The sequence below is a fragment of the Melanerpes formicivorus genome, unplaced genomic scaffold (genome assembly GCF_026170545.1).
Source record: "Melanerpes formicivorus ecotype bairdi unplaced genomic scaffold, bMelFor1.0.p_v2 SCAF_3, whole genome shotgun sequence".
NCBI lineage: Eukaryota > Metazoa > Chordata > Aves > Piciformes > Picidae > Melanerpes > Melanerpes formicivorus.
The window spans coordinates 19,942,463-19,964,702 of record NW_027142355.1 but is presented as its reverse complement, the minus strand read 5'-3'; the positions used below and the strand labels follow the sequence as shown (position 1 = coordinate 19,964,702).

General features: G+C 43.1%; 1 protein-coding gene across 2 annotated transcripts; it reads left to right on the top strand.

The window, feature by feature from the left end:
• Positions 1 to 812: 812 nt before the first annotated feature.
• On the top strand, positions 813 to 20,214 carry PRPF18 (pre-mRNA processing factor 18). Of its 2 annotated transcripts, XM_068168195.1 has the most exons (11): positions 813 to 925; positions 2,302 to 2,379; positions 2,501 to 2,527; positions 5,300 to 5,404; positions 7,081 to 7,194; positions 9,400 to 9,546; positions 12,451 to 12,519; positions 13,549 to 13,689; positions 14,610 to 14,681; positions 16,889 to 17,044; positions 19,551 to 20,214. In XM_068168195.1, the coding sequence occupies exons 1-11, from the start codon at positions 860 to 862 to the stop codon at positions 19,629 to 19,631; spliced, it is 1,056 nt and encodes a 351-aa protein (XP_068024296.1). In that variant the 5' UTR covers positions 813 to 859; the 3' UTR covers positions 19,632 to 20,214. The 2 variants fall into 2 exon arrangements, with proteins under 2 accessions (XP_068024296.1, XP_068024306.1); XM_068168205.1 differs by lacking the exon at positions 2,501 to 2,527 and having other exon boundaries at positions 814 to 925.
• Positions 20,215 to 22,240: the final 2,026 nt, after the last annotated feature.

Below are 22,240 nucleotides of genomic sequence, written 5' to 3'. Positions count from 1 at the left end.
CGCATCTCCTGGGTGATTTAATACCTGCACTAGGGGAAGGTGCAGGGTACTTGCAAGCACCCTGCAATTAAGCCCTGCACTATTCTCTGGTGTAGTTTCACCTGAGGGCATCCCGGAGCCAATGAAACAGTTCTGATTGGCCTTGGGGTGTTGTTAAGCCTTCCAGAGTGAACTGGCTGGTGGTGGAGGCCCACCCACACTGGGAGCAGCAGCGAGGGCCCCCTCCTTCCTCTGTGGCTGCTGCACCCTGGGGTGGCTGGGCTCACATGCGCCTTGGGGCCAGCAACCAGACACACAGAATCATTTGGGCAGGAAAAGACCTTTAAGATCGATTCCAACCATTAACCCAGTACCGCCATGTCCACCAATAAACCATATCCCTCAGCACCACATCTGCACGTCTTTAAAAAATACATGAAATACCTCCAGTGATGGTGACTTAACCACTTCCCTGGGCAGTCTGTGCCAATGTCTGATCCTTTTGGTGAAGAAATGTTTCACAGTGTTCAATATAAACCCTGCCTGGTGCAACTTGAGGCTGTTTCCTCTTGTTTCTTGGGAAAGGAGACTGACATCCACCATGCCACCCCAGGGGGCAGCAACCAGCCTCTTGTGCTCCCCGGGCCCAGTGACCAGCGGTCCGTTCTGCCCAGAGCAGCTGAGCCATCACAGCAGCCCTGTGCAGTCACATTGCCAACCGTCACGCTGCCACGCAGGATCATCACACGACACACCCCCGCCCCCCCGCGCACTCCTCCCAGCCACCAGAGGGCGCGGTGCTGCCCGTGAGGCGCAGCCGGCTGGAAGTGACGCCATTGTTTTTCAATCCTCACCTCCGGTGGCGGTGGTTGGGGCTGTCATGGACATCCTGAAGGGGGAGATCAGTCGGAAGCGGCAGCAGCTGGAAGAGAAGGAGCTCGTGGGGGTGAGGGCGGACGGGATGGATCCCAGAAGCCGCTTGGCGTGGGGGCTCGGGGGCAGGCGGCGGGAAGGGCCTAAAGTGGAGGCTCGGAGCGGGAGTGAGCTGGGAGAGGCCCGGGATGGGGCCGGCGAAGGGGAGAGGAAGCCTACTAGTTAGGAAGCTGGGTTAGGGGATTCAGAACTGCCCCGGGTGGGGTTTGGGAGTGTTAGGGGTGGTCTAGGATAAGGTTTGGGAGTGTCACCAGCGGTCCGGGTGAGGAAGAGGAGCAGAAGTGGCCAGGAGTGAGGTCAGGGAAGAAGTCAGGAAGGGTTTGAGGTTGACAATACAGAAGCAGCCTGGCTTCAGGGCCTTGCTCTGTGCCGTTGCTTTTTGGAACGGGTTTATTTATTTATTTCAGGTACCGAGATGAGAGAAGTGTTTGACCTGTGGCGAACTATGTGTTCCCTTGCCTCATCAGTGCTGCACTCTGCTCATAGCAGTAGTAGGATTGCAGAGGGGTGTGTGCTGTGTGTTAGCTAAAAAAATACAGTGAAACAGAGGGCTTTTACAGATGTCTGATTGTAGGTTTTGGTGTTAGTAGCTGAAGTCGGGGGCTGTGATTGGAGGCTCTTGTAGATCAAGCAGGCAAAGTACGTAGAGAGAAATAATAGTTAATCAAATGAGATGCTTTAGGGTGACCACAGTTGCCAGCTGTTGTGTGCCTGGAAGGTCTTATCAAATGTATTTCTACACAGGTGCACCAGCCAAGCTTACAGAGTATTTTGTACAAAGGTGATTTCTCCTACCTATTTGACTTAGTGTGAAATGACATGTTTTATCAGGTTTAATTAAACAACTTTCCCGGGCCCTAACCTGGGCCTGGTTTTGCACATCTGCAGTGAAGCTTTATACTAACAAGCTCCTCCTATGACACCTGTGCTGTTCTGTAGCACAGCTGGTGAAGTCGTCAGCAAAGTGTTGCCATTCACAATTGCTCTCCCTCTGATGGAGTAGCAGCATTAAACACCAGCCAGGCAGGCTGGCAGCAAAGTCTGGTGGCTTTTTTGGTTTGTTTTAAAATTGATTGGAAGCTGAAGCCTGTTCTTACCTCAGCTGTCAAGAGTGGTTCCAAAGAATATTTATGGATGTGGTGATAGGTGCTTTATATGTATAAACTGTTGAACACACAGTGCTTTTAGGTCTGCTTATGCATACGTGCTGCAAAATCACACTGTATTGCTGATTTTCAGAGGTACTTCCAACTAGCTTGCTTTCCATGCCAACGTAGCCATCTCTGTGAAAAGATGTAGCTGAATTCACCGAATCAGGGAAGGAAGTTGGAGATGTTTTTGTCCAAGCACGCAGAGCTGTGCACTGTTAACAGTTTTCCTCTCTTTTAGGGAAATAAGAAGTATTTCAAACGCAGCGAGTTAGCTAAAAAAGAGGAGGAGGCTTACTTTCAGAGATGTGGCTACAAGGTATGGCGACTGTTCTTCCAGGAACTTGTATGTTTACTTTGAAGTCTACATTTTATTCTCAAAGTATAAATGTTGTTAATGATAATTGTTCTTTGTTCAATCTATTAATGTTATACATTAGCCTGTAAATGAGAAGCCACCTGGAGAGGTATGAGTTTCCAAACCCCTTTGCAATGCAGGAAAAGATATGCATGATATTCAGCTACTTAAGTATGTGTTATGGTTTGGCTTTTCTTTTTATTTGTTGGTTTGTTTTGAGCTTTTTTTTTCCCCCCCTGTTTTTTGGTGTGGAAAGCATGAAGTGGCTTGGGATCAAAGCTTGTCTTCCTTTCTTTTAAAATTGTGCTGTTAGGCATGAACACTGGGTCTGATGTAGCCACCTCCCCCCACCCCCTTTTTGGGAATAAAATGGATACACTTGGATAATCTTATCCATGCAGATAATTTTCATGGTCTTGTCAAAATTTCCAAAAGAAATCAGTATGGTATGGATGCATCTGTAAAAGATCTGCCAACTCTAATCCATTTGGGTTTTGGCCATCAACCATCCAGCACTGAAAGGCTGCAATGACAGCATTTATTTGCTTGCTGGCAAAATACTAGAAAACGATTGGAAACCTGGGGCATATTTTGCAACAAATGAGTGATCTGGAAGGCTTTGTCTGTCTGGTAACAGTGTCAGAGCAGTAGTTTACTGAAATGGAAAGAATGTTGTTGGGTTTTTTTGTTTGGTTGTTGTTTTTTTTTACAAGTGTGTGTGTCTGCTTGCCTGATGGTATGTGTATGGGGAGGGGGTGTGCGTTCTCCTGTGGAAGACAGAGGTTTGTAATCTCGTTTGCTGTTCCTGGGCACAAATAGGAGCTTGTTTTTTCAATTGGACTTTACCCAGTTAGTGACTTATTCTGAAACCTTGATCTGTTTGTGGAATATTTGAACATCAGTGCCAAAAATATTATTGGATCTTGCAGCATATAGTCATGAGAAAGCGTTATGTGAATCCGGTCACTCTTCCAAGTGGAAATTACTACGTGATGTTTTTTGAGCAGTAGCTTGAATTCTCCAGAACCTCATGTGGCAGTTAAAACGCTGTTGTCTGTGCTGCTGCAGCACCAATTTGGGTTAGAAACGTAACCCTGATAATGGTTTTGAAATAAGTTGCTTCTTTAAATTTAGTACCTTCTTAGAGCCTCCCAGATTTCTGCATTTGATCTTTACTGCATTAATAAGATGTAGAATATAAACTGATTTCTTTTTAAATTCGAATGTGGGTTTGCTTTGCTTAGACTTAATAAGTTGTAATAATTTGACTTGCTTGAAAACCAAAATAACTGTGGTAAAGATATTGCTTGTCACCTGGAGTCCAGCTGACAGAACGGATCAAATCTTTTCCCCCCAATGCTGCTGTCTCTTTATGATTGATTTCAAGAATGTTTGTAAGTTAAAATGTGTACGTATCCTTCTGCTGTGGGCTTGTATTTCTTTTGTATACATATATTTACACAGTTCTTCCATGTTTTCTGTCCCACATCAATTCCCCTTTTCCTGCATTGATGGAAGTTTTATTTTCCCCCTTTCTCTGTGTTAAGTCTTGATTTGATTGTCCTTCCCTAGCTTGTTCCAAACACCTTTGGTTGTAGGACTGATTCCTGTGCATGGTAATGTAGCATTGACTATAGATTTGTGGCTGAATCCTGTAGCTGGAGCCACAGAGATGGATCCTTACAGCCACATGGAGTCACACAGACACTGGAGTGCAGGTCTTGCATGCTGGTCTGTAAGCATAGAAAAGCTTCTTTAGAAAAGTACATCTAATGTGTTCACCAAACTGGTCAACCCAAGCAGAGACTGGAAATGACAATGCACTGCCCATGAACAGAGAGTGCTACAGGGTGCTCCGGGGTTAAGTGGAGTGTTTCCCTTTTAACAAGTATAGAGAGAAAATAAACTCTAATAGGGATTCTAGGGAAAACAAGATGTGAGTACTGGAAATGTTTCCTTATTATGGGAATATTACCAACAGCAATCTGCTTGTGCTGTCAGAAGTGTCAAATCTGAGCTTATAAAGGGAACTATAGTTACATGACAGATGTCTCAAAGTTACTTTGATCAAAGAATTGTTTTGCATTATTAAAATATTGAGTAATGAAGAAAGAACCTTCTGTTTGATTCAGAGACCTTCTTTTAGATTGAGTTGTTAATGAGATTCTAACCCTATGAGGAGTTGGATGTGTCTTTTTTTTTTAAACCCACAAGAAACTATGGAAAGCTTCTTAGAAAGATGTGTTACCTTAGAAAGCACCTCTCAAAATCCATCAGAAACTGTGGATCACTAGTAATGGTGCTCTGCTTACTAACACTGTTGGCGATAAGCCCTGCTGTCTACCTGCCCTTGGGTTTTGATTTCTACCCTTGTGTCCCATGCATGTGCTACACCTGGTGAGCTGGATGAGGAGGATCAGTGGGCTGGGAAGAACACCTTTCTTTGTGTTTGCCAGATTATTTTCTGTTTGAATCATTTCCCCCATCTGGTTCATCACATAGCGATGCAGATGCTTTTGCATGGTTAAGGAGGATAGAGCAAGGGCAGGAATCAACAGGCAGAGGGTGGATCTGCTATTTTTGGCACCAGTGCTGACATCTGCCTGCTGAAGTGATTGCCAAACTTTAAGCAATTGTTGTTTCCATTTGCTGTAGAGACTGATTCCTGCCACATGCAGAACTGCTATTTAAATATTGACACTTTTAAAAGTGGGTTTTTTTGTTCTGTAAAATTCAATTCTAGACAGTAAAAAGTATGAAATGTGGAAGTTTATATTGTCGTATTACAGTCTGTGTTCTAGAGTTCCTGGATCTTTACACTACTCTAAATATATTGGTTTATTCCCACTGGCACACTAGTAACTGCGTCTGTCGAATGTAGGTACAGCAGCAAGAGGAAGAGGAGAAACCACTGACTTCATCAAATCCAGTGCTGGAACTTGAACTGGCAGAAGAAAAGTTACCAATGACCCTTTCCAGACAGGAGGTAAAATGCCTCAGCATAAACACAGTACTTGAATTTACAGCAAATGCATCTGGAATTTCTTGTCAGGGATGCTTTTTCCAGTGAAGTGTACTGTTTATGGCAGTACAAACAATAAGCTTTTATTTTTACCATTAACAGTTAATGATCATCTATGCTCATCATGCGGCTGTGTCCAGCTGTATCTGTAGAGAGGTCCAGATGGGTAGAGCCTTACTGTCGTGTGAGTTGGCACAGATGTTCTGTAACATTTTACTGCTTTCAGGTGACTTCTAGAATAGTACCCTGAATATCAGTATTAGCCTTGGCATGCTGGGTTTTGGTTTTTCCAGGACTTCCCCCCTCACCTCCTCCCCGGCTTCAGCTTCTTTTCTTTGTTCCTTATTGGTCTGAACCCAAAATTAGAAAGTAAGTTTTGTCATTTCACCTTGATTTATAGAAGGAAAAGTCCTGAAGCCAGAGCAACTGGTGTCCCCTTTGTCCTTCCTAAGGGTAATAACACCTCTGTGAATGAGTGTTCACAGATACATCTATACCTCAATGCAGAAGAGAAACAGGAAGTTTAGAAGCACAGAATAAATTCTGATCTTGGAGATACTGAAATTCACAGATGGGCTCATCTAAGGATGTCACACGTCCCTTTAATTTTGCAAGATACTTAACTGTTTTTTCACAGGAGCATATGACAGGACTTGTAATGTGGGCTGCTGGTTTCATGTTTGGATTGAGCTTTGGGCTGTATGTCCTGTGTAACACTCAACTGCTCACTGCTTTTGGTCTGCTTCTGTTCAATTTTGGTTGAGGTTTAGGTGTTGCTGTGCCAGCACTCTGTCCACCTTAGTTTTGTAATACATTTGCAAGTCAAATGCTTGCCAACAAGACACTTGAGCTGAATAAACAAATTAATGTCTCAATTAATTTAATTTCTTGTTGTCCAGGCAGTCTGTTGGGGTAATGAAGTGGTGACATAAAGTAAAGGGAAAGCCCATCTCTTGATCAGCAAAACATTGTGTGGTGATCCACATAGCAGTAAATGTATTGCTGATGGTAGTTGTGGTAAGCATAAAGAGATTTAGAAGCATTGCATGTGATAAGGAATTAGGAGAATAAAGTTCTGGCTTTGCCCATGACTTACAAATCAGCCAAGGAAGGATGTTACACCTCTGTTATACTTAGTTTTAGGGTAACTATCACACTAGATTATGAGACTTAATACTTGCCAAATGATTAAGGATGAGATTTTGAGCAAATTAGTCTTGCAGATGAGCTGGGATGATGTGCAGCCTAGTTAGGGAGTGTTTTTGTTGCCCTGGACAAGTAGATGAGTGAGATTGTCAAGTTCCTTTGAGATTTTTTAAAAGCTCTGCAAGAGGGGTGACTTTTGTGTATTTGTTTAAACAAGTTGGAGCAGGAGGAAGCTGGCTTTACCAAAGGACTTGAGATTTAATGCAAAATTGAGTTTGGTAGTATTTGGGATGACCTTTCACTGAAATACCGTGGGAATTTTATATTTAGATTGTAAAGTGTCTGGAACATTTTCCTGCTGCTTAAAATACTGCCATTTCCTCTCCAGTCTGGCTCAGCTTGTTATTCTAAGTAAAGTAAATAAATCTGTCACTCAGGATTTTATTGCACTTCCTTTAGGAGTTTGTGTAAGGGAGTGCTTTGATTCTTTCCAGGTTATCAGGAGGTTACGAGAGAGGGGTGAGCCCATCAGGCTGTTTGGGGAAACAGATTATGATGCGTTTCAGCGTCTGAGGAAGATAGAAATCCTTGCACCTGAAGTGAACAAGGTAAGACTGGCTAGCTGTGTGTTGCTTACTTGCGGTGAGATAACTTAATGGGAAACAGGAATGGGGGAGGTAGTGCCCATTGGAATGGGCTGCCCAGGGAGGTGGTGGAGTTGCCATCATTGGAGGTGTTCAGGAGGCGACTTGATGGGGTGCTTGATTGCATGGTTTAGTTGATTAGGTGGGTTGGATGATAGGTTGGATGCAATGATCTTGAAGGTCTCTTCCTACCTGGTTTATTCTATTCAATGAGAAATATCTGCTCCATCTCGTGCATTGTCATAGTTTTGTACACAATTACAATTCTTCATGCTAGACAGTTCCCCCTAGGAGCCTTTTAGGCCCTTTTCAGTTGAAAAAGGGACCTCCAGGTGGGAGTGATGCCCCAGCCTTTTCTGTCACCTGCTCTTACACCAGTGGAGAAGATGGTCATTTACTGTTAAAACTGTCCTGTATTTCTGATTATATGCATCCCTGAGAAGGTACAGGTAAGTAAAAAGAGGACTGCATCCTGTCTTTCTGGTATGTAGATGATTTTTCAGATCCTTTAATTCTGGTACTATGTTTTGTTATGGAAACTTCATTTTCTTCCTATCCCTTTTAAAGTAGTTATCAATTTAAGAAATGGTTAAAAGATACTGTAGTCGATCAATTCTGAAGAGGCAAAAGAATAAATCAGTTAAGTGAGGAGGTGCACCTGAGGTATGTTTGCTGTTAACCAAGTCTGCAGCCCAGCTAAAAGACTGACAATTTGGATTTTCTTCCTTGATTTGTGCCAAGCTAAATTTGAAACGTCTTCTTCTGGGGCTGCCCAGAAAAGGAAAAGCCTTTTCCTCTTCAAGCCTTTTGAAAAAACAGGATGAACAGATTTAAATGTTTAAAACAAAATAAATTCTGCTCCTGGTGACACTGACAACAGTAGTAGGGAGTATTGGGAAATAGTGGGTCATGAATAATACTGTGTTGGATTTTTGTGTTCTGTTATATTTGAGTCACTCCTGTTACTACGTGTTGCTGAAAATATAGATAGTCACTATAACCAGGTTGTGGTTCAGACATTTTTAGACTATTATATGATTAATAGGAATGTTCCAGACAGTCAAGTATGGTGATGGAAGGAAGGAAATAGCTGTGCATATCTATTCCCAGTGGAGTGGCTGAATTTATCTTTGAGTAAGAAATGTCATAGTCCTTTATAGAGCTTTATATTTTATGTCTCAAGAATTCAAGTCCTCTACCTATGACTAAGCTGAATTTCTTGTTCTATTTAAAACCAGCTTTTAACATTTTATATATATGTTTGGTTTCAAACTCATTCTCCCTTTTTATTTTTTTCAATCACCTACTCTAGAGGAGGGGATTTAAACACTTAATCTACATAAAACATTCTGCTATGTTTAAATCACTGGTAATAAAGGGAAACTACCTAAATGAAGGAGGCCTACAAGAAGGACAGAAAGAGACTGTTTACAAAGGCCTGTATGGATAGGACAGGGGGCAATGATTTGAAACTAGAGAAGAGTAGATTTAGATTGGATGTTAGGAACAAGTTCTTTACCATGAGGGTGGTGGAATGCAGGAATGGGTTGCCCAGGGAGATGATTGAGGCCCCATCCTTGGAGATACTCAAGGTGAGGCTCAACATGGCTCTGGGCAACCTGATCTAGTTAAGGATGTCCCTGCTTACTGCATAGGGAGTTGGACTTAGATGACCTTTGGAGATCCCTTCCAAACCTTTCTATGATTACATGACATGTTTAAGGTGATAGTACTGAAGTAATGTTACTTGCCTTATTTATAGCTTTGTTCTGTGGAAGTGTTCAGGGCAGATGTGAAGGATTGTAGAGCTTATGGTCTGTTCTTTCTTTGTTTTGTGGTGGGGCAGTGCCTTACATTGAAGAAAATGTCTTGGAGAAACTCCTAGAAGTTGGTTCAGTCCTCCATGGTTTTCTGGAGAAAATCTGATTAAAAGGTCTTTTTTGTAGGTGTGAACATTGCAGCAGTTCATGGATCTGCTTTTTAAGTGTTGAAGCAATCCAGAAACTGGTTTTTGAGTTGTTTAAAATTCAGACAAAACTAAGCACTTATGCAGGCTTTTACAGAACTTGTCCTTTCTTAAACAGAAGTTGGATGCTCGGAGCAATGATGCCAAACTGCTCTTATTTACTTGAGTTTATCTGTAAATTAATAATGTCTTGCTTTTTCTAGGGCCTGAGAAATGACCTGAAAGCTGCTTTGGATAAGATTGACCAGCAGTATCTGAATGAAATTGTAGGTGGACAAGAAGCAGGAGATGATGACTCACAGAACGACTTGAAAGTCCATGAGGAGAATACTACTATTGAAGAACTAGAAGTATGTGATGGGTAGATTTTAATTAAGGGATGTTAGATGGAGTATGTTGTGGGATTGTCTAGACAAAGTTATCTTGGTTTCAGCAGCTAGCTTGAGCATTCAGTGTCCTTAAATATATTCTGTTAGAAAATTTAGGTTTCTAAGCATTGAGTCCCATTACAGGTACCTACATTAGATGAGAAAACTCAAGTGGTTTTTCTTTACAACACCTCATGAAAAAGGAGGCAGGAGTTGCCTGCAAGGCCTGGAGAAGAGAAGGCCCTAGGGAGATCTAATAGCAGCCTTCCAGTACCTGAAGGGGATCTACAAGAAGACTGCAGAGGGACTATTTACAAAGGCCTGCAGCGATAGGATAAGGGACAATGGTTTGAAATTAGAGGAGATTTAGGTTGGATGTTAGGAGAAAGTTCTGTACCATGAGGTTAGTGGGACACTGGAACAGGTTGCCCAGGGAGGTTGTTGAGGCCCCATCCCTGGAGATATTCAAGGTCAGGCTCAACAAGGCTCTGAACAACCTAATCTAATGGAGGATGTCCCTGCTTAATGTCAGGGTTTTGGACTAGATAAGCCTTGGAAACCCCTTCCAACCCAAACCGTTCTGAGATTTCCTCTGCAGGGAAGTTGGCAGTAGAGAATGTAAGTGGCTAGTCATAAATGCTAAAGTTGTTCCAATGAATATTTGAGAAGTTAATTAGCTTTGTACTGATGAATTTCCCACATGTAAGAACAGTGGACTCTGAAAAGTAGACACACAGTAAAAATGTTTGATACAGAAACATCCAGGACAAAAAAAAGTGGACATCAGAAGATGACAGGTCAAAGAAAATAAAAGCATCACAGTGATAATGTGGGCCAGAAACTTCAGTGCAAATGGCTACTATGGTCTGAAAGAAGACCGTGGTGTTTGTGTGCCATGAAAGGTGTTCAGCACCTGGCATATTAGGGTAATGCTGTGAAAAGCACATCTTGAAGCCTCTGCAGGAGGTAGTCTCCATAACATCCCTGCAAAGGTGTGTTTAAGAAATAACCTGCTTTATAACTGAAAGCTTAAATAACTACATTATTATTATTAGGGAAGTCTTTGTGGTTTGTTTATTTGTGTGTGTGCGTTTGTGTTGTGGTTTTTTGGTGTTTGGTGTGTGTTGGGGTTTTATTGGATGTTTGTGTGTGTTGTGTGTTGGTGTTTTTTTCTTTTCCTTTTTTTCCCCCCCTTGTTTTGTTTTTAGAGTATAAGGGATTTTGGTTTAGAGTAACTATAATACCAGAGTGGATGCTAGTTGTAGTGGAGCCACATTTTATCAGTGTGTTAGTTATGATAAGGTCTCCTTTTCAGGTAGTAGGGGAGGCTTGGTTTGAGCTTTGAAGGTCATCTTTTTCTGCAAAGTTTGAAGACATTGCAGCCTTAATTTTATGTAACTTTAACGGAATTCCCTTGAGCATAAAAGCTTACACTGAACTGGGTTCCCAATCCAGGAGCTTTTACAACTCACTTTGGAAATGTGAGGAAAATGGATGTAGATTACAAATCCAACTATACCTACTGGGAAAACTTTCTAAAAACTGCTGTTATCCTAAGTGTTGAGGTTTAGTAGGAAGCTGCAGTATTGGAGCATACTACTGGATTTTTTTTGGTGGGTTTGGTTATTTAGGTTTGGGTTTTTTTTCAGATTTGGTCCTTCCATTTCACAGTTGCCATTGAATGAAGTGGTAAAAAGCTTCAGTACAACAGAGAATTGAAACGGCTTAATAAAATGATTGGGTTAATTTATGGCTCTGGGGAGCACAAAAAAGAGTGCAGTGCACCCACAGTTACCCTGTCAGACAGCTGCTACTTATGCCACTCATTTAGTGGTTAGTGAATGAAAAATTAGTATTCTATTGGCTTTTCAGAAATAACCATATTGGGGTTTTGACTTAGTTTTTAATAGATCAATCTCAGCAGCATATTTAGCCATTTCATTCTGTTTCCTAAGTAGTGTTTCAGATGACATGTGGGGACAAGGTTCCCCAAGGACACTGACTTCAGCCTTTTGTGAGCACCCCAGCCTGTGTACCCACTCAAACTCAAACCAGAAAGAAATGGAGGAAATCTGAGGTTTTTTTCAACGTGAAGTGGTGCAGAATGGTTGCACTGGTGCAGCTCTCCCTCTCTCTGTGCAGCCACTCTATGAGGCAGAGCTGGACCCACAGCCAGCACCTCTCTCCCTATGCCCATTTTGCCACTGTCCTGTGCAGGTGAGACAGCCAGGGCTGGGCTCTGTGTGTGCTATTATTTTTTTTTTTTGCACACAGCAATGGCCTAGCAGAGCCTTTACACTCTTCCTCTCTCTCTCTGCCCCAGCACAATGAGGGGAACTCCTGTGTGAAGGGCAGCAGTGTTGGATTACAGCAGGGACAGGGCAGAAGAAAGCGGGAGTGTTGAGAGAGGCAAATGGAGTTTCACAGGAGTGAAAGAGCAGACTTTAGGTGAGCCTTTGTCTTTGGGGCTGCTCAGCCTGGAGAAAAGAAGGCTCTGGACAGAACACATAGCAGCTTTCCAGTAACTGAAGGGGGCTACGAGAAACCTGGGGAGGGTCTTGAAGGTGGGAGAGGGGAGATTAGGAAGAAATTCTTTACTGTAAAGGTGGTGAGACATTGGAACAAGTTGACCAGGAAGGCTGTGGATGCCCCCTCCCTGGAGGTGTTCAAGGCCAAGTTGGATGAGGCCTTGAGCAACTTGGTCTAGTGGCACAGGGTTGGAATTAGATGATCTTTAATGTCCCTTCCAACACAAACCATTCTGTGGCTGTATGGTCCTATTACTGGAATTATTACAGTTCATGATATTGTAGATCATGCTCTGCTGTGGTGGTGGCAAACTTCTAGACAATGTGGAAATAATTGCCTTTTCTCCTCCCCTTCTAGGCTCTGGGAGAATCCTTAGGACAGGGTGATGACCACTATGATATGGACATCATAACAAAGTTCTTGAAGGTAACAGACTCTAAAAGATGACTTGTTCTGTAGCTGTGTCCTTTTTTCACTATTTTAGATACATTTTGTGAGTAGAAGGGATGGTTTCAGGGAAAAACATATTATGCTTAAGATGTGTTTTTTCTTAAATGCTTGGCACTCCACAGTCTTGGTCACAATAGTGGCTTCTGCTGGACCTGGGAAACAGCTGTTGGGAAAGCATCATTCTTCAAAGTGGGATTCTGCTTTTCCAGACAAAATAAATGTGGCTTTGGTTTACGTGTGATAATTGAGGCAGTTGTCTGTATTGTTTCTATGGCATTGAAAACTTCCAAAGAATCCCTGCCTCCCTTCCCCAGGAATGCTGCAAGCTGAAGTTAAATGTCACCTGCTACTGTTGTGTGAAGTAAGAGCATTTTAAAGGAAGTTCACGGGCTTTGGTGAGGAAACAGGTTCATGTGGTTAGTAGAAAATTGTTTCCTTGTTTCCTGACAAGAAGGCTGTATTGCCTCTCATTTGATTCAGCTGGTCCCTCTCTAACTATTGTGATCACCGAAAGACACAGCAATTTGTGTGCATGAGGTACACTGGCATTTGAATGTAGTTTGGGTTGGGCAGTCAAAGAAAGCTCAAAAATGGTTTTTCAGGTGGACAGAAGGTATGTTTGTCATGCTTACTTTCTGTTGTGTTGAATTTTCACCGTGGTCTTTACCATTCCTTGGCCTCACAACTAGCTGTGAAACATCAGCATTCTACTTAGAATTTCTGCTCTTTTACGTCCCACTCCTTCTTCCCACAAGTGATACCTGTGCTGTTGTTTCCTTGTACTTACCTTTTTTATGCATGCTCCTCTTTTACCCACATGTTTTTATAAGAGAGTTGTTCATAGTCCTCCTTGCCTATTCCTCTGCAAGAGGTTTCTTGCCCTACTTAATTCAGATTTCTCTACAAACTCCGTATCACCTTGGTGGCCTAAACCACCGTTGCCGTCTGTTTTGCTGAGAAGGTCACTAGATGGCACTGTGACATAAATTTATTCATTCCTCACAGTTTCTTCTTGGAGTTTGGGCTAAGGAGCTGAATGCCAGAGAAGACTATGTGAAACGGGGTGTGCAGGGGAAGCTCAACAGTGCCACTCAAAAGCAAACAGAATCATACCTGAGGCCTCTCTTCAGAAAGCTTCGGAAGAGGGTGAGTCACACTTCAATGCCACTGTGGCTGGTGGAGTGAGTCCAGAGCAGGGCCACAAAGATGATCCAAAGGCTGGAACACTTCTGCTATGTGTATAGGCTGAGAGAGCTGGGGTTGTTCAGCCTAGAGAAGAGAAGACTATGGGGGGACCTTATAGTTGCCTTACAATATGTGAAGGGATCCCACAGAAAGGCTGGAAAAGGACTTTTCTTAAGGGCATCTAGCAACAGGTGAAGGGGCAGTTGTTTTAAGCTGAGGGAGAGTAGGTTTAGACTGAATCCTATGAAGAAGTTCTTCAGAATGAGGGTGTTGAGACTCTGGAATAGGTTACCCAGGGAGGTTGTGGATGCCTCCTTCCTAGGGGTATTCAAGGCCAGACTGGATGAGGCCTTGAACAGCTGAGTCTAGTTGAGAGGGGTCCCTTCCCATGGCAGGAGGCTGGAGTAGATGATCTCTGAGGCTCCTTCCAACCTAAGACATTCTGTGATGCACTGTAAGACCACTTTAACTTCTGCTTTCAAAGTGCCCTTTCCTAAGGTGATGTTATATTCACTGAAGCAGAGAGGATGAGTAAGTTGGTTAGTATTTGTGTCTAGACTCCCAGTTCTGACCTTTTTATCTCGATCAGTGAAACTTGCCAACCCACTTCTTTTCCAGGTGTTGCTTAATATATCACCTGTTCATTGGCTTGCAAAGATGACAGGGAACTGAGATTGTATTTTACACTTTGCCACTAGCTATAAGGTGTAACCACTTAACCTCTCTTGCTTCAGATCCTTCTTCTAAATAAAAAAAGATAGTTCCTTTGTTAAACTCCTCAAGCTAGGGTAGGTGCTGAACTTTGTGTAACTGCTGAGTGAGATGTTTTTCCTGAGCTGCTATTCTGAGGTAAATATGTCTGGTTTTGTTTTCTTCTGTAGACGCTTCCTGCAGACATCAAAGAATCAATAACGGATATTATTAAATTCATGTTGCAAAGAGAATATGTGAAGGTATGTCTACACTCTTCCAGCATGGTTGGCCTATGTGGTTCTAACAGATTGAGTTGATTACTTCAGCATTCACTTTTTTCATTTTGAAGATGCATGGCTAGAAATACACACACAAAAATAAAAACCACCTTAAAAATGTCTGTTATAGGTTAGGCTCCAGGTAGTGTTTGATCCACAACCCATGTGAAGATCGTCTGAGGCTGGTGAAACTGCAGAGCTTTGAAAGCACAGAGAGGTGGTCATTAAGTTTCAGAGGAATCCTGTATGGGAAACCTGGTATTTTAAGGTTCAGTGAAAGAGTTGAATTAACAGCAATAAGGTGATGGTTGATTGATTGATTAATTAATTAGGAATGAATTGAGGCCCTGTCCTTTTCTCTTTCACATTGGCTGGTCAGGTGAGGTTGAGGTAAGTTGATAAAAACATTTTTTGGATGAAATCTACTTACTGCGGGAAGCAGAAGTAGTTTGGCACACAGAATCAAAGGCAGGGTTAGGTTTTGTTTGTAGCTGCCTTCAGAAGATACTGCAGCATACTGCAGGTATATGCAGAGGAAATTGAGCTGTATTTTGTCTTTAAATTTCTACTATTTATTATTCTTGTGAAGATTGTGATAACTTGCCAAGTAAGCAAGCAAACCTGCTTTTGTACTGAAAAAAGTTTAGGTGGCCTAAGGAAAGTGTAATCCAAATAATTTGGAAGTAGAACTGAAAGTGTGGGATGCATGATAGTAGGGTTTTGTGTTGGGATATTGGTTTTTTTTCTTCTGGTCATCATCATGATGCCAAAATTCATTTTCCGATACCTTCCCAAGCAAAGCCGTGAGCATGCAGGAATGTGCTGCATCTCAGGGGTTAATCAGTTGTGTTCCTTTCTCCTGGAGATACTTGGCTTTGTGTAAACTTTACAGGCTGATAAGGGGGGGGTGTTGAATGCACATTTGGAAGTTGTGGTGTTTTTTTTCAATTAGGTTAATAAGCCTTGTACTTTTAAAGATCCTTTGTTGTATCCTTGTTGCTTCCTTAGAGACTTGTTCCTTTGTCTGCTGTTGTCCTGCTTTTTTGTTCCATGAGGCATAGTGGGTACTGTCAGCCACAAATTCTTACTGCTTTGCTGGATGAAATGCCTTTTTCTTTTAAAGGAAAGATCTTTAATTACATGATCACTTAGTGTGTTTCATCACAAAACTGTATTTAATTTAGCAAGTAGGTATTGAAGACTGTTTGGGTTTTGCCTCATGTAGGTGAAGATTTAAGTCCCTTCAGGTTTAGTCTGCAGCCCCCCACCTTGTTAATTATTCATCTCCCAGTTTGGTCAGTGCCAGTTGGGAAGAAACGCAGCCACTGATCATGTGTGCTACTTACTGTGCAGTCTCTAAGTGGGAGATGATAAAGAGCTATCAGTGAGTCATACATCTGCTTGCTAACAGCGGAGGAATGTCCTGCTCCAAGTCCCTCTAGAAGCTGTGTTCCTATTACTGCATGTATGCCTGTCCCACTCACTTCCTGGTTCTCCATTGTCATGGCTTTAAGCTTTGTACTTCTTTTCTCCCTTTCTTTCTGTTCATTGTCCCTTCAACTTTTTTCCTGTTCTTCCCCAGAGATGTTGTCTGCTGCAGCTTTAGAAATGGGATCTACTCTTTTGATCAGAAAATTTCAGATTCATTTAGTGCTTCTATTGCTCTGTCCATCAACAGTGTTAACAATGTGCTTATCTAACACAGTATCATAGAGAGCTGGATCTCGGGCTCATTGGAGGTTCACTTCTTTCCCTGAGAGGCCCCAGAACACTCCCATGTACCAGGTGATCTCAGTTCTGTGCACAGGACACAGACCTGCAGTGGTTTGTGCTTACAGCCAGGCTCCTTGGTCTAGTCTACACTTGAAGGTGATGACAACAAACAGGCTTTTTAGAATCTGAGAAGGCCAGCCAAGTTGAAAATAGTCCCAGTAAAATTTAGTTGAAAATATATTAGACTTCCTCATCCTGTGCTTGCTTTCCTCACATTGTAGGTGCTGTCCATAGTTCTTCCCTCAGTGTTCAGTGTAACTGTGAAGTGTGTTTGGAAGGTGTGTGGTAAAATCGTGCAATGAAACCTGATTCACAGAGACTGGAATAGCTGCTGCTGTTGTATCTGGCAATGCAAAAATGCTCTGCTTTGATGCCCTTTCCATTTTGCTGAGTGTGCACACACTGTGTTCCTTCAGGCAAATGATGCCTATCTTCAGATGGCTATTGGAAATGCTCCCTGGCCTATTGGTGTCACCATGGTTGGCATCCACGCTCGAACGGGTCGTGAAAAGATTTTCTCCAAGCACGTAGCCCACGTTCTCAACGATGAGACTCAAAGGAAGTATATTCAGGTAACATTAGCTGTGAAAATCCAGCAGACTTGCTTTGCAGATTAGGAGATCTTTGAGAAATATTGGTTTCATAGTTACAGGTAATGTGATCAGAAGGTCCTAAAAATGAACAGTTGCCTTAGTTTGGGTCAAGCATGGGATCTGTTTAATAGGTCACTATTAGGTCATCTTGGACCTGAAGGCTCTGCAGTGCTGGGCTAGGAACCAAGTCCAGTGGACGCTTTTGTATTTAACTATTGTGATCCTGTATGAACACCAAAGTAGCTGTGAAGATGTGCTTTATTTTCCAGAGTTCCTTCACTGCTTAACTCATGGTTGTATCATTGTGTGTGGAATTTTATACCATGAAATGCAGTCCTTCTGACTATTTCTGCAACTAGACAAATGCATTCATTCTTTAAACATGTTCCTTCAACGTGTGGGCTCAGAATTCCAGGTTCAGTTCCTCGTGCATATTCATGCTCATGTCGTGACGTGCTGTTTGTAGAATTAATAGCCATGGTGTTTTTCTCCTCTCATGTTTCAGTGTAGTGGGTGGAACAAGTCTGAGGAAACAGCTCTTCTTTCCTTGTATTGTTAAATGTATTTACCTCTTGCCAGTTGCAGCTTCATTGAGTTAAAGACCTTTTAGCTTCACTCTGAAGCCCCCAGAGCAGCATTGTGGAGGTCAGAGGTTCTGCTAGTATCTTGTTGCTATGGCAGAAGGACTCCCATTGCTTTTCAGCTTTTGCAGATATCTGCAAACAGATTGCTTATAAAATACAACTTCTTCTACCTTGAGTCTCTTTGTACTGGAGCTACAAATAGAACCTCTGGGTTCTCTTCAGCTATAGGCTTTAATATCACCTGAGAAAATATTGTGAAGTCAAGGGGAGCTCCAGACAGAGAGCCAGTAAATTAAATTTGACAATTGTTTTTGAGGTGAAAATGGGCACATGGGTTGCACATCCTCAGAGATGGGTTCCAGGTGGTGCAGTACTTGCTTGGAAGTATTTAATGGCTGAAAAAGCTCATGGTAAACCAAACAGTTTTGGTCTTAGTCTGTGTTAAAAAGGGAATCTGAACTTGGAAGGAGGATTGTTGTTGGCCTTCACATGGTCATAATACTTCTCCAACTTCGTTGAGAAAGTGCCTGTGTGTGTCCATTTGCCACTGCTCCAGCAGAGAAATCTCCACTCGGGGGTGTTGCTTGATCTCTCAGCAGTCCTCCCTCTCTGGAGGTCTCTTCCAAGCCTAACATTGTGTCATTCTGTGAATCTTTTTTTCTGTTTTAAACTGTTATGTTAGACTTGAAAGAGAACAAGCACAGGGTTTCTCTTTGAAAGAAACAGAAAGCTGACACTACCTTTTTCCTTGATAACTACTTCAGTTTGCTTCCCTGGTGTAGGTCAGGTGTGACACCACCATGGGGAGGAGTGATACTGATACCTCTCTTCCTGAGAAATTGTTCAGTTCTTGTAGCTCTGCAGCTTGTCTTGGTGTCAGAAGTTGTATTTTGCTCTATAAAATGACTTTCAATATTCAGGTTTCTTTTAAATATCTTTTCTTGATGGCAGTCGTATTTTCTCCTGTAGTGGTGTAGAGGCATTACTGGGAATCTTCTGTCATAGAATGGTAGGGGTTGGAAGGGATCTCTGGAGATAGCCTGACCCCCCTGCCAAACAGGACCACTTAGGGCAGGTCACACAGGAGCACACATTCAGTTGGGTCTTGAAAGTATCCAGAGAAAGAGACTTCACAAACTCTCTAAGCAGCCTGTTCTAGTGCTGCATCACCCTTACTGTAAAGAAGCTTTTCCTCATGTTGAGGTTGAACCTCCTGTGTTCCAGTTTGTATCCATTGCCCCTCGTCCTATCACAGGACACCACTGAAGAGAGACTGGAACCTTCTTGACACCCACCCTTCAGATATTTATAGCAATTGATTTATAGCAATTCCTCTCAGTCTACTTTTCTCCAGGCTCAACAGCCCCAGGTCTCTCAGCCTTTTCTCATCATACAGATGTTCCAGTCTCTTCATCAATGTAGCCCTCTGCTGTACTTTCTCTAGCCTATCCCTGTCCCTCTTGAACTGACACAGAACTGGACACAGTACTCCATATGTGGTCTTACCAGGACAGAGTAGAGGGGGAGGACAACCTCCCTTGACCTGCTGGCCACACTCTTAATGCACCCCAGGATACCATTGGCCGCCTTAGCCACAAGGGCACATTGCTGTCCTGTGGATAACTTAGTATCTACTACTATGAAGCTGTTGTGAAGGACTGCATCTCTGGTCTCTTGTAATGTGTCACAAAGTATATTGGAGATAACCTGGCACTTTGCAGGCAGGAAGGTTCATAAAACTTAAAAGCTGGAAAAGCAACCAAACTTGAAAAACCCAACCCCAAAATAGCAGCCATTTGTCTGGAATTCCTCTGGTTAAGCTTAGAAATTGTGTGGGCTGCTCAATTTGTCTGACAGCTGCAGTTTTGTTACAGAATTGTCTTCATTTTGTTAATTCCTAGGGGCTGAAGAGGCTCATGACCATTTGCCAGAAGCACTTCCCCACAGACCCATCCAAGTGTGTGGAGTACAACGCGTTATGAGGCTCTGCAGCGTCCAAGGCGTGACTCAGGCCGTCATCTCCAAGACCCAGAGAGGACTGAGGAGGCAGAGTTTGTGCTTTAACACCAGCAGGATCCTAGGGTGGGCTTTGCAAGACACCATAAAGCAGTGGATTTTCTCCAGCTTCCTTTTTACAGTCCCCACTTACTGAGATTTATTTTTAAATCTATGCTTTGTGCTGAACACCTCTGATGCAGAGCAGGGCAGGGGAGTGGTGAAGGGGTTATGAGCAGAACAATGACCATGACCTATGCCTTTAGTTCAATTAGGTATTGAGGGAACTGTACAGACTGAACTGCTTCCCATGCCATAGAGCTTTAGGTGAGGCTCAGTTCAGCAGTGGAGCTTTCTTGGCTCCTTTTCTCTTATCAGAGACTTATGTGGGGAGATGATTAGAGGGAAGCAGCTGAATCTGAATCTTGGTTATTTCTGTTAATACAGTGACTTTAATGGCTAATCTTTTCATGTGGTAGTTATCAGGAGGGAAGGGAAAAAAAGGAGGTTTATATATTTCTCAGCTGAAAAATACAGCCAGCCTCTGTGCAAAAAGGTTTTGATCTTAAATGCATCTGATTTGGCTTCTTTGGGGTTTTTTTGTTGGGTTGGGTTTTTTTTTTTGGTAATGACATTTTTAATATAAACCACCTGGGCTTAGGGGAAGTAATCTTATGGCTCTGGAGGCTTTCAAATCCCATTTCTGTACATCTGGAGAAAATTTCAGTCTGCTGGGCATTGCATAGAAAATAATTAAGACCTCCCAATGACCATGAACAGCATTGCTAGGAGCCACAGATCTCTACCATTGCACATCTTGACTGAAAATGGTGAGGAAACTCCCAGGAAGGATAGTGTCAGATTTTGCATGAAGAGTGAAACGTTGAAGCTCTATCAGTGGTGCAGGATGAAAGTCTTGGGCTGCAATGATCTGGTTTTTTTTTTTCGTTACAAGAACAGCACCACCTCCACAGCACTATTAACAGGAGGCCTTTCTAGGACCTGCAGTGAGCACCAAACAAATGGTTGGTCATTGCAGGGTCTGTCACTACCCACATCTGTGATGATCCAGATGTCACCTCTGCCCCCACAGATCCAGTAGAGCCAATGCAGAGCATGCTCCTCTGCCTCTGGAGAGAGTGGAGGTGGGAGGATCAGGTCCTGACTGCCTGGGCTTGGAGTCAGGCTGTTGGTTGAATCTGATACCCTGTAACCACTCCAGTGAGGCAGCAGGTACATCTCCTGGTACATCTGGCGTTCCTGAGCTGTGGACTTGAGCTCCTGCAGTTGAAGGCCCAGTGGTATGCCTGACACAATGTGAACAGAACCACTCACCAAAGAAATGTGTCAATATCCAAGTGTAGTGGTGTGTTGGAGTCCTCACCTTGACTGGAAGCACGGAGTGGGAACCTGTGTCATCTTCTGAAGGAGACATCTAATGGATGATGTCCCTGCTCATTCCAGGAAGATTGGACTAGATGTCCTTTGGAAGCCCTTTCCATCTCAAACCATTCTATGATTCTGTGATCTCCTTTAAGTATTTACAGAGTCCTGTGGCACAGTGAGATGCGATTCTGGGGAATTCATGCTGGCAGTGAGTTTGGAAGAGTGTCTTGAGGAACTTCAGGCTTTTCTGTGGACTCTGGATTCCAAAGTGGTGTTTTGGATGCAGGAGATTTCAGTTTGGAATGTCTGACCCCAGAGAAAATGTCAAGAGCTTGAACAGTTTAGAAGTAATAAAGAGGCAGCTGGTGAGACCTCACTGATGTTTGGGGAGGGGCCTTTGGGGAATAAGGTGGGATTTGTGGGAAGAAGCTGGGCAGATGTCAGGAGCACGGAAGGGTTTCATTAGCAGTGGTGTCTGGTGATGATTATTCTTTTGCAGTGCTCTCTGCAGGTCCTCTTTGCAGCCATTGCTACAACAGGAAACATTTACAGCACTGCAACTGTATCCCTCTACTCACTCTGATGAGTTCTTGAGCACTTTCTAAATCTTCCTCCTGACCTTAGTTTTGAACTCTTCAAATTATAGAAGAGCTCCAATTTCCCTGGAAAGTGCAGCTAGTGAGTAGCCAGGGCATGGTTTAAGGAGCACTGTGAAGAACTGGATACCTTAGGGCATCTGTAACAGTATTGGGTAGGACTTTCCCTCCCACTTCAGAGCTAATTGTTGTGGAGAGCTGTAACAGTACCCAGAGCAGAGATGCTCCTCTTGTAGGGATGTGAATTTGGGTTCGGAATGTTTTGGTACGATCAGCTTTGTAAGACTGTAATTTAATCAATGTGTCTCCTTGCTGACAGTCGCCTTCCTTGGATGAATTCTGTGATGGAAGAGTTCCATCCCCTCACAATGTGTGGAACGGTGCTGCACAGGGAGCCAAGCACCGAGCAGCCCTTTCTCACGGCGGAGCTGTGTAAGAGCTTCCATCTGCTGTCCGACGCGTGAGAGCCTGCTTCGGTCCTTGGAGGATCCGAAGAGGGGGGACACTGTTGGGGCAGCTGCTTTTCATCATTGCTTGGAGGCTCGTTGCAGCTGGATGGCCCCAAATTACAGCTACCAGACCATGATCAAATAGTTAATAATGCCTGTTAGCCA